The sequence below is a fragment of the Candoia aspera genome, chromosome 1 (genome assembly GCF_035149785.1).
Source record: "Candoia aspera isolate rCanAsp1 chromosome 1, rCanAsp1.hap2, whole genome shotgun sequence".
Lineage (NCBI taxonomy): Eukaryota > Metazoa > Chordata > Lepidosauria > Squamata > Boidae > Candoia > Candoia aspera.
Genome location: NC_086153.1, coordinates 42,804,187 through 42,816,224, shown reverse-complemented (window position 1 = coordinate 42,816,224; position 12,038 = coordinate 42,804,187). Strand labels below are relative to the sequence as shown.

General features: G+C 37.7%; 1 protein-coding gene across 1 annotated transcript in view; it reads left to right on the top strand.

The window, feature by feature from the left end:
* Nucleotides 1–12,038, top strand: part of PLEKHH2 (pleckstrin homology, MyTH4 and FERM domain containing H2) — a 70,336-nt gene that overhangs the window by 35,819 nt on the left and 22,479 nt on the right. The window contains exons 11-14 of the mRNA XM_063302883.1: nucleotides 3,120–3,256; nucleotides 5,108–5,218; nucleotides 6,660–6,746; nucleotides 8,023–8,181. Coding sequence (XP_063158953.1) covers nucleotides 3,120–3,256; nucleotides 5,108–5,218; nucleotides 6,660–6,746; nucleotides 8,023–8,181 — 494 coding nt within the window. The remainder of the gene's footprint in view (nucleotides 1–3,119; nucleotides 3,257–5,107; nucleotides 5,219–6,659; nucleotides 6,747–8,022; nucleotides 8,182–12,038) is intronic.

The following is a 12,038-nucleotide window of genomic DNA, read 5'->3' as shown; positions in this document are numbered from 1 at the left end:
CACAACCTGGAAAATAGGTGGAAGCCACAGGAACTTCTCCACCAGTTAAGGCAGTAGGTAGGGCTGTGATAACCCTTCAAGGTAGGAAGGTCAAGAAACAAGCAGGGTGCAGATCTTTGTTGTTGTGGGTAGCATAACTGCATCTTGAAATCCTGTCAGAGTTTTTTTCTGCCTTATCTTGAACCAAACAAAATCAAGGCAGAGTTTCTTTCTCATGTTTTCCTTTTTCTCAGGCATGAGTATTCTGAAAGTCCCCTCTTAATGGTTTACTCATTCCTTCTGCATTCCCAAGGCCAGGTCTGTATTCCTTCATAGACTAGAGTGTGAAGATCCAAAGAGTTTCTGGGAGAGGAGAATTGAGACCCTCCAGCCTTTTAGCCTATGGGCTCAGGCATTATGCTACAGATATATACAAATGTTTAATTCTCCATACCTGAAATACTGAACTTTTCATTTACAAATGAAAATCACAGGCATTACTATGTATAAAAAAATGGGAAAAAAAATTCTCATACCATAATGTTTGAGGAAGGTGTAGTCCCCATCATCTTAGGACATAACTCTTCACTTCTACCACATCAGTGCTTTTAATGAGAACATAAATTTCAGATGGACATTCAGAACATGGATTTCAGAAGCCTCACATTTAGGAGATCTCACACAACAGACTGAAGGAGAATGAGATCTGGAAAGAGCTATTTCAAAATCAGATTTAAGTTAGGTTCCAGTTATTGCTGCACACTGGAGACAGACTGAATTCTTCTACTTCACATTGCCCTGGTTTGAATTTGGTAGGAACATTATCTATAGTACTTCAGTCTAAGTGTTTTTCAAGTGAACTGCAATATTAAGCTTATATGACTATACTTCACATCCATGAGGAATTGATCAGAGACCAGTCATGATTTTTAGTTTAGTTTTCTTATTAAAATCATTGTTTGGACTAAATGTCAAAAAAAAATCAGATCTTATATAACATTTAAGTGATATAACCTAAAAAGTACAAATGCCCTCAAAGCAGAATGACACTAAGACAGAGCCTTTGATATTTCCAACTCTGCAGACTTTCCAAAACAGTTTAAAAATATGAATTCTCTAGCTGAATGCAAGGATTACATTATTTTGCCCAAGATGCATGGCTGGAGGAGATGGGAGAGAGAAGAACCAAATGTGTACTTTTTTGGGTGCTTAAATTTCAAAGTTCATACATAATTTCAACAATATATATTTGAAGGACTGTTACTTGAAGCCAAGGGTATTAGGCTAACCTATCACAACTGCGGGAAGTGAAATGTGCTCAATTATAGAAAGACAGTCTTGGAATGACAAACTATGATCAACAAGCATAAGGTTTAAGTGACCAGGGAAGAAAAGGATCATCATCTTGATACAGACAAGGAAAACAAGTATAAGAGACAGCACAATATTTATTGCACTTCATGTTCTGTAACCTTCTTTCACATTGACAGAAGCCTAGCAGATACGGTCTCTGACAGGATAAAATACATATTTTGAGTTCCTTATTTCTACCAGACATAGGTAGAAATTAGAAGTGTGAGTGATTATATCATCTAAATGTCCATGGTGTTCCTCCAGTAATCACTATATGACTTGAAAAATTGTGTTATCCCTTTATTACCTACAGATTTCTTTATCTAGCAGTGTGTCATATACATAGTATTAAGCTCTTATACAAAGAAAATATTATCCTTACATTTGACTGTGAAATATTGTGTCTATTCTTGGTAGAAAACTTGAAACATTGGTCCATTGTGATAAATGTGATGGACTGTTCAAACTGATCAATCAATCAAGATCATTTTGAAGAGCTGACTTGACTACATAGCAGGCTATTGTAGATAAAAACAATGAATGATTAGAGGAACTGTCAATATCAATAGTTTTTAGAATGAAATAACTTAGGCTGATCTTGAAAACTAATGAAACAGATGAGCATATTGTAGTAAACCCAAATACATTTTTGAGTCAGAAAAAATAAACTATATTGAGTCTTGACAGTTTTACAAGAGATGCATTGAAATAAATAAGACTTAAGGAGTTATGAGTAATTGGAGTCAAAACGTAGCTTAATTTAAATGCTGGTTACAAGGACAGCCTTTTGTTCCCCATTAACACTAAACAGCAGATGTTCTACAGAAAATAATTTAATTGAGAACTAGTGTAGTATAGTGGTTAGGTTGCTAGACTAGGAGGGAGAAACCTAAGTTCTAATCCACCTTTAGTCAGGGAAGCTCATTTGGTAACTGTGGACCAGTCACTCTCAGCCCATCCTACCTCACAGTGTTGTTGTAGTAGGGAAAAATAGGAGAGAGCACATGCCTCCTGAATGAAGAGGCAGGATGTAACAAAGCAATCCAAATTAATCAGCCAACTGCAGTTTGGGTACAAAGAGCAATAGGGTCAGGCATTGTCTTCCCTTTCTTCCTCCCAGTTACTAGATTATAGGAAAGACTTCTGAATTCTTAAATTGTAAATCCCTGTTAATAGTTGAAGGTTGGAAATCGTCTTAAAGGTTGTTACAGATCTTGTTTGTCACTCACACATGGCCCATTAACCCAGATTTATCAAATGGACACATTAGGCAACTTCCCTAGATCCCTAATTTCTCAGACTGGTTTGTAGCAAGAATTTTAGTTATATGATATAAGCCTGTCAGTCATTGGAAGGTAATTAATAGGGGCAATTTCACAGCAAGGGAGAGTTCTGTGCTTATCTCTGAATTACCTGCATAAATAAAAGAGAACAATACAGTACATTTATGCAAAAGAAAATTAACAAGAACTGTGATGCAGTAATCAGCAATGCATTCTGGATTATGATCTTATACAAAGAAAGTATTACCCTTACATTGGATATGAACTATTGTGTAAAAATTGGGAAGTCACTGTTTAAAAAAAAGTGTCTGTTTTCTGGAGAGCTGAAGTGGATGTGTTGTTTCCATTCCTGAAGTATCTTTGTCAGAAATGAATTTGATCTGCTTAAACTCTAATTTCTTCTGTATTTCATGATGCAATGTAGTCATAACCCAATACAGTACAACCCAGCAGTTGGTTGATTCAGTCCTTAACAATATTAATATTAATTTGCTTTGCATTCAGGGGTCTCTCTCTCTTCAATGACTTCAGAAGGTGACTATGCCATTCCTCCTGATGCCTACTCAACTGATACAGATTACTCAGAACCAGAACAAAAATTGCCTAAAACCTGTTCATCATCTAGTGATAATGGAAAAAATGTGAGTATGGTACAGCATCATTCTATTTCAGTCTGGCTTCAGGCCTCAGGATTGTAGGGCTACCAGGTCTTGGCTGCAAGGCTTTGGACAACCACTAATGGCAACAAAGAGATACTAAGAAACCAACACTTTGCCATCCAGTAGTTAGCTGAATTTTTGCAGTCCAGATTGATTGCCCTGTATTATAGGATTGCTTTGATACACAATGTATGTATCGAGAACTAGACAGAAATTATGTGTCCCTGTTGATTACAATGGTCCTCTCAGTAATTTTTGAAACCATTGACTGTGATATAACTCTGAATCCCCTGACTGAAATTAAAATTAAACATTGTTTTATGGTGACTTTGTTCCTTGTTTCAGAAGATGGTTCTGGTTATTCTGTATATGATGTGATTACATTTTACTTATGCTATACCTTAACATTCCTTTTTCTTTCTCACGCTGTTTAACATATACATACATGAAACATAGGGAGAGTTTTGTGAAGTTTCGTGGTTTGGTACAACTGAACTCTCTTTTCTGACACATCCAGGAAAGTAGCTCAATTCTATTCAGTGTCTAGTGTTGATATGAAGTGGATGAAAGCAAGCAAACTCAAACTTAATCCAGACAATACAAAGATACTCCTGGTCAGTCTAAATGCTGATTAGGGAATAGTGGTTCAACCTGTGTTGAATGGATTTACATTCTTTTTGAAGACTCAACATTGCAATTTAGGCATGTGTAATGGTTGCCTATTCTAAAACACCATCAGACTCATGAGTGTGAATTCAAAGATATCTGATTTATTAAAGAATAGTATGCAGGATCACAGAGAAAGCTGAGAATGATGAAAGTGCACCAAATTCAAACTAAAAACCCTTGGTGCAAATGAAATCCCTCCCCCTGTAGAATCTTCTCAAGTTCACAATCCCAGGTGCTCCTAACAGTTTCTGATGGTCTGCGGGAAAAGTCCTTGAACAGATAACATAACCCAAACACATTCCATTGTATTGATTTCACATACAGAGCTTGGTACAAGGTCTCACAGCAGCTCCCTCTCAAACAGAAACGCGCGTCAGCGCCATGGCATATGAAACGTTACAATGTATAAACTACATTGAATCAGTGAACATGACAGCATGTTGCTTAGATTCTTCCTGAACTTGGAGACACAAATTTAGGTATTGGCTGGGACAGCATTTAGCCAGCCAGTTGTGTTTTTAGATGTCTGAACAGGACATTGGATTTCTTTGAAAAGAATTTAGAAACTTCATCTGACCCAGTCAATACTCTGAATCCAGATAATTGATTGAGTAATTATATAGCATGTATTTATCTCCCGTGTTATTGTACCATCATTAGGCAACCTATCTGTTGCACAAGTCAGGCAGCTTATGACCTATGAACAGAGTTGTGGCTTTTTGAAAAGTGGAGTTATCCCATAAAATTTTTCTTCAGCTTTAAGTCTGCAGAAGAGGCCCTTCTTTAAGTTCTACCACCATCAGTGGTCTCTTTGACAAAAATATGAGAGAGGGTCTTCTTCCCAGACTTGTGACTCCAGCCAAAGAATGTAAGCCTAGAATTTTTACTGTTGTTCCTCTGCTTATGGAAAATAATATTCTTAATAAGCTGGTTTGTCTGCTGAAGATAGATTTCATTGATTGGGTATGTTTTTATTATTGTTGCATTTTTAATTCATTTTTAATTCAATTCTTAATTGTTTTTAGTTGAAAATATGTTATGATTCTGTAGTTTTCCTAATTTTGTATTATTAGCTTAAACATCATTTTGGTTGGAAATCCTGTTTACTGATTTATAATCCATCAATCATAAATAATTTTAGCATTTAAAAATTTTCGTTTATAGGAGCTGCTGGAGAAATCTGGATATTTGTTAAAAATGGGTGGTAAAGTAAAGACTTGGAAAAGACGATGGTTTGTACTCAAAGGGGGTGAATTGCTTTACTATAAATCTCCGGTAAGCAAGTGCAAACTTTTTGGTAGTATGATTATATTATTAAGATTTTGATTTGGGTTCTTTACTGAAACATTATGCAACTATCTGTTTTCAAACTGATCTAAAGTATAATAATGTTCTTTGATTACCTGAAATCTCCTGTCCCTGAACATATGTTCTTCAGCCATGTTTATGAGAAAATATATAATAAATTTTAATTTGAACAGAATGGTAAACAAGGCAGAGAGTTTTTAGCAATTCTGGGAGCTGTGTAGGAACAATTCTTGCAGTCCAAACATTTGCAGCAGAAGTCTGATCTAGCAGTTCTGCTTTCTGACCTAAAAATCTCCTTATTCCTTGCTGGCGCTTTAGATATTTGTAGCATGAAAGTTTAGTGTCTCTCGATGGAACTTGGAACCAATTCAGTATAATTTCCTCTGGGCTCTGCCCTCTGATCACTTTGGAATCCATAGATGATTAAGAAACCAGAGCTCTAATCCTCATTCAACCATGGATGATCTTTGGATATTCACTAACTACATTCAGATTATCATATTTCAATTTCTTTTCTCCTCACCATCTTATTCTTTTGTCCAGTTATCCCCTCTACTCCATTTTTGGAATTCTTCAATAAAGTATGGAACTCTCCCCTCCTCCCATTTTAAGGGAACTCTGCAGTATAATGTAATATTTCCATTGATCAAAGCTGCCTAGGAATCAATAGGCAGTGACTGTTAAAAAGCCAGATTAATATTAATAATAATAATAATAACATAATTCGTATGCCGCCACCCAACTCCCAGCAACTCTGGGCGGTTTTCAATTGTTAAAAACAATTAAGAACAAATAACAATACAAAAAACAGCACAAGACAGGAAAACAACAGTGGCAAAGAAAACAAACCTGGAGGGGAAGAAAGAGGAAGAAAGGGGTGACAGTCATCCTTGCCAAAGGCCTGGGTAAAGAGCCAGGTCTTTAGGGCTCTTCAAAATACAGTATCGTAAACCTATTTCAAACTCTAGTTAATAACTATAGTTTTCTGGTTGTATAAAGAGAGAAACCCTAGTACATTCAAGATTTCTGCATTTCACAGATATATGCTGCAAAACAGGGCGGATGATGGGCCCAGTCAAAAGGCTTGTACATAACCCCAGTTTACTAAGCCAGTATACACTGATTCACATAGTTATTTCTCAGCCTAACTTAATTCAGAAGGTTGTTGTAAATGCAGGCTGGAAAGAAAAGGATTATGTTTAAACCTCCCTAAACTCTTTATAAATAATAAGCCTAAATCATTTTTAAATGTTAAAAATATGTAAAATATAAAAAATTCTACATGTGCCCCAAAAGGGTTATGGTATCCAACAACCTGAAAGTGAATTTCAGCTTTTTGCTCTGTTAAGAGGTTGATGATTATTGGTACACAGGAAGATCCACTTGTCACATTTTTTTTGTCCCATAGAGTGATGTGATAAGAAAACCCCAAGGTCAGATTGAATTAAGTGCATCCAGCCGTATTGTAAGAGGTGATGGGAAACAAACAGTTCAGGTACTTCCTTAACATACTATGTTTCTTGGGACGACAAAATGGCAGTCATATCTACACCAGGACCTTGTTTCTCCTTTCTCTCCCCACTGACTTATGCTCATAAGAAGAACTATCCATGAAGAAACAGATACTGGCAGACATCTTGGGCAGTTGCAAGTTTCCACATCTCATTTGTGGTTGTAGAAAAGTAAGACCTGACTGATGTAAGCCTCTGCATTAGCAGTGCTCCCTGAGATATCCACTGGGACATGCAATGATATGTATTTATATGAGCAGCACTTCAGTGCTGCTAATGAAGCTTATTTCAGTTGAAACCTGTACCAACTGCGATTTCTCAGGCAGAACAGAGGAGTCAGTAACAGGTAGGAGGCCATGCGGAGAACAAAAGCAAGTAAAAAGATAAGGCATCTGGGTAGGGTCTCAGACCCGAGTGGCATTTTTTTCCCTTCCTAACCATTGAAATTTGACGTGCGAAGATGGGGCACTTGCCTCTCTGTGTTGGAAAGTATATGTACATGCTGGGGAAGTTTGTACAGTGCATATACAGGCATATGTGCCCTTGGAAGTATTTGAATAAACTCTGTTTATGTGGGAAGGAAAGGATATTCCATTTTCATTTCAAGTTGAGGCTGTGATTAAGAGAAGATAGGCAACTCTGTTTCCACCTTCTTTCACACTCTTCCAGAAGATTATCTTTGAGATTATTGCCCATAGTGGAGAAAGGGACAGAAATAGACTGACCTCCTTTTCCAAATCTACCCTCCATCCCATTTTTACTCCAAGAAGAAGAGCCAATGAGGATCTTCCCTCTGAATCTGACCTCTAATGCCTTCAAATTTACCTGAATGAGCTCCTGTCCTTGTGAGCCATCCATAGGAATTTTGAAGAAATTAAATCATAATTTATTATTAAAAACAGCTATTAAGACATCCATATTAAATGATTTTGATAATTTTAAATTCCTACCAATTGCTTATAGGTTAGAGTTTTGGACTAGGACTGGGTAGACCCAAATTCAAATCTCACTCAGCCATGAAGTTTACAGGGTGATCCTGGACCAGTCACATCAGCCTTAACGATCTCATATGGTTTTAATGCAAATAAAATATGGTTGAGGAAGACCCATAAAGAGCACCTTGAATTCCTGTCAAAGATGAGATTTAACTATAAACACATTAATAGCCTTAACTTCAGACAAAGGTACCAATCAAGAGCATATAGGTAGAAATGATCTGGTTACCTTCAGTCAAAGTGTTTTGTTTCTATTGCTCCACAGCTGACTACAGAAAAACGAACTTATTACATGACTGCAGACTCCCCAAATATCTTAGAAGAATGGATCAAAGTATTACAGAATGTTCTTAAAGTACAGGCCGCAAGCCCACTTTTTATTCAACCAGATGTTAAACCAGCGGTGAAAGGCTTGCTGACTAAGGTAAAAGACCACCTTACTCTTTTCTTCATATTCCTATTTTGTTTTTATATTTCAAGAGCCTTCTTTTAGAAAACTAGGTATTTTGATTTTATTAATTGCATCAGAGAATTTCTGAATTACTATTAAGTTTCAGGATTGTGGAGTCCTTGGTGCTCTCTGAGCCTTGTTGTTTTCTTGCAGACGTTTCATTGCCAGACTAGGCAACATCTTCAATGCAAAGAGGGAGTGGGCCTTGCTATCAGTTTATATACCATGGCTTGCCCTGCTTGTGTTGGTAGGGGTGTTGTTCTCTCCTTGGGAGTTCCTTGATTGGGCTGTTGATTGCTGCTTGGTTGATTGCCTGAGTTAATAGTTCCTTGATTAGGGTGTATTGTGCTGTTTGATGGTTCATCTGGTGTTAATCCTAGTGTTGATTTTTGCATATCTGGGTGTTGATTGCTGGCAAGGGAGTGTACTGGTGTTTTGGCTTTTCTATTGTCTCTTTTGAATGGTATGTAAATGTTGCTTACCTCTATGTGTCTGTTGATGGCTGCTTTGTCTGAGTGCCAGGCTTCCAGGAATTCTCTGGCGTTTTTGGATTTGGCTTGGTTTAGGATGCTCACAGTTTCCAGTCTGCTGGGAGGATGATGATAGTTTGGTCTATCTTTAGGTGATGGACCAAACCATCATCATCCTCCCAGCAGACAAAGGTCGCACCACTGTCATTATGGACAGTTCATAATATACACAAAAGGCCAAAGAATTACTTGAAGACAAAGAAACTTACACCCCAGTGAACACCAATCCCATACAGAAACTGGACAACCAGGTAAAAATAATTCTCAACAACCTCACCAAGAAAGGCCAAATTACACAAGAAGAACAGAGGCGGATGAAAAGCAGTGAACCCATCCTCCCGCGTTTCTACGGACGACCCAAGGTACACAGGCCAGGCATACCACTTTGGCTCATTGTATTATTACCAGGGACTCCCAAATATAACATAGCTAAAGAGCTTACAAAGAAACTCAGACACCTCACAGAGGAGAGTGAACATTCGATCAACTCCCCACTACAGTGCCTCCAGGAAATCAAAAACATAAATATAGAAGAAGATGAGATCATGGTATCATTCGACATTACAGCTCTCTTCACATCCATAGACCCGGCACTAGCGAAAGAATCTATGGCTGCAGTTCTGCACAACACACCTGACCTAGCCAAATATACCAAAATAGAAATAACCAGGATAATGGACCTCATCAACCTCTGCCTTACAACCTACTTCCAGTTTGATGGAGAAATATACCAACAGATCGAAGGAACACCCATGGGATCACCGATTTCAGGACTTATAGCAGAGATTGTAATGCAGCATCTGAAAAGGATAGCGCTCCCACACATGTAACCCAAAGTATGGATCCGGTATGTAGATGACCCTTTTGTCATAATACAAAAGAAACAACTGGAAGAAACCCACAAAACCATCAATAACATCTTTAATGGAATAAAATTCACAAGGGAGGAAGAAAACAACAACTCACTACCATTCCTGGACATCCTCATCAGTAGAGGAAATGATGGTGAGTTAAAACACAAGTCTACAGGAAAACTACCCACACCAACCAAGTGCTCCACTACCAAAGTAACAATCCAACCTCCCACAAAAGAAGCTGTGTAAGAACATTATTCAGACAAGCACTTACACACTGCAGCAACCCAGAACACCAGAAAAAAGAAAAAGAACATCTGCCCAGCATCTTCCAACAAAATGGATACCCGCTCAACTTTACCAAAAAGTGCATCACCACCCTACCCACTACAACCCAACCTATGGAAACTATGAAAAGGATAACACTGCCATACATCAGAAACATCTCAGAAACCACCAACAGACTGTTACAACCACATGGCATCACCGTAGCACATAAACCAACTAAAACTCTTCAAAAGACATCAAGCAACCCAAAAGACCCAATAGCCCAAGAAGAAAAAAACAGGAGTTATTTACAACATACAATGCAAAGACTGTAACAGCCAATATGTAGGACAGACAAGCAGAAGACTAGCAGAGCGCATCCACGAACACCAGCCAGCAGTCAGAAGACACGATGAGAACTCCTTAATCTCACAACACATGGACAGACTCAACCATAGTTTCAACTGGGAAACTGTGAGCATCCTAAACCAAGCCAAATCCAAAAATGCCAGAGAATTCCTGGAAGCCTGGCACTCAGACAAAGCAGCCATCAACAGACACATAGAGATAACCACATTTACATACCATTCAAAAGAGACAATAGAAAAGCCAAAACACCAGTACACTCCCTTGCCAGCAATCAACACCCAGATATGCAAAAATCAACACTAGGATTAACACCAGATGAACCATCAAACAGCACAATACACCCTAATCAAGGAACTATCAGCTCAGGCAATCAACCAGGCAGCAAACAACAGCCCAATCAAAGAACTCCCAAGGAGAGAACAACACCCCCACCAGCACAAGCAGGGCAAGCCACGGTATATAAACTGAGAGCAAGGCCCACTCCCTTTTTGCACTGAAGATGTTGCCTAGTCTGGCAATGAAACATCTGTAAGAAAACAACAAGGCTCAGAGAGCACCAAGGACTCCACAGTTCAACCCTGAGCTACAAATATTTGCTTTGATTAGTTTCAGGATTATTAATTGGTAGATTTAATCAGGAAGCTTTTTAAAATGCAGATAATATCCGCTAGGTATTGGGATATCATCAAGCATGAGTACAAAATGTAATGCTTCTTTTTCTTCCTTTATGAAGAAATCTTCTCATGTTATTTATTTCTGGAGAAAAGTATCCACTGGCATGGTATTAAGAATCCATTGCTCTTTTTAGTTAGCTATTACTCTTTTTAGTTAGTTTAAAAAGTTAGCTAATAAAAGGCCAGTTTTTGGAAAAGATTTAAGATTAATCTAACACTTTAAATCCCTCTTTGTGTTCCAAGCAGACTTGCAGAAAGTAGGAGTAAAACATTACCGGGGAGGTAGAATTTTTTAAAAATATATATAAATGAGAAAGCATTGTAATGAAAAAGGCACTTTTGGATACTTTTTATCAGGTTCCCCAAGTATAACATAAAACCTAAACTCCTGTGATCCTTCTTCCTCTTCTGTTGCAGCTACATTCAGAAGCTTTTTCTTCTGCCTTAGATTAAATGTCATTTGCCATGTAATGCCTTTATTCATGAAGCTACCTTTTTTTCAAGTAACCATAATTAAATTTAGGTTGCTTAGGTTTCAACAGGACTATAAACTATTAATTGATTGATTAAATGCTATCATGTTGGTGCTGACTCTTAGACACATGGATAGATTCTCTTCAGAAAGATCTGACTTCAGCTTAGGTCTCTTAGAGGTGCATTCATTACTGTCATAATCAAATCCATCTACCTTGCCACTGGCCGTCCTTTTTATCTTTTTCCTTCAACTTTCCCAACATGAAAAGTTCTGAAGGTAATTGGGTCTCCACATGATGTGTCCAAAATGTGATAATCATTAATGCTTGGTCATTAATGCTTTGTGTGAGAATTCCAGTTTGATTTACATTTGTTTGTTTTCCTGGCTGCCCATTGTATCCTTAAAAGTCTTCAGTCTAGCGCCTGAAGTTCAACTGCATTGATACTCTTTCTGTCTTGTTTCTTCCAAGTCCAGCTTTTGCTTCCATAGTGTCACAGGAAAAAACTGTGCCTGAAAGTTAACCTAAAATAGAAATGAAAACTACTGGTGTGAATCATATCTAGGTAGGAAGAGAACTCAGGAAGAGGCTAAGGAGCTTATTTCTTACATGTTCAAATGAAGCTACTGTTTTTATATTTCATTCCAGTTTTACATGTAATGT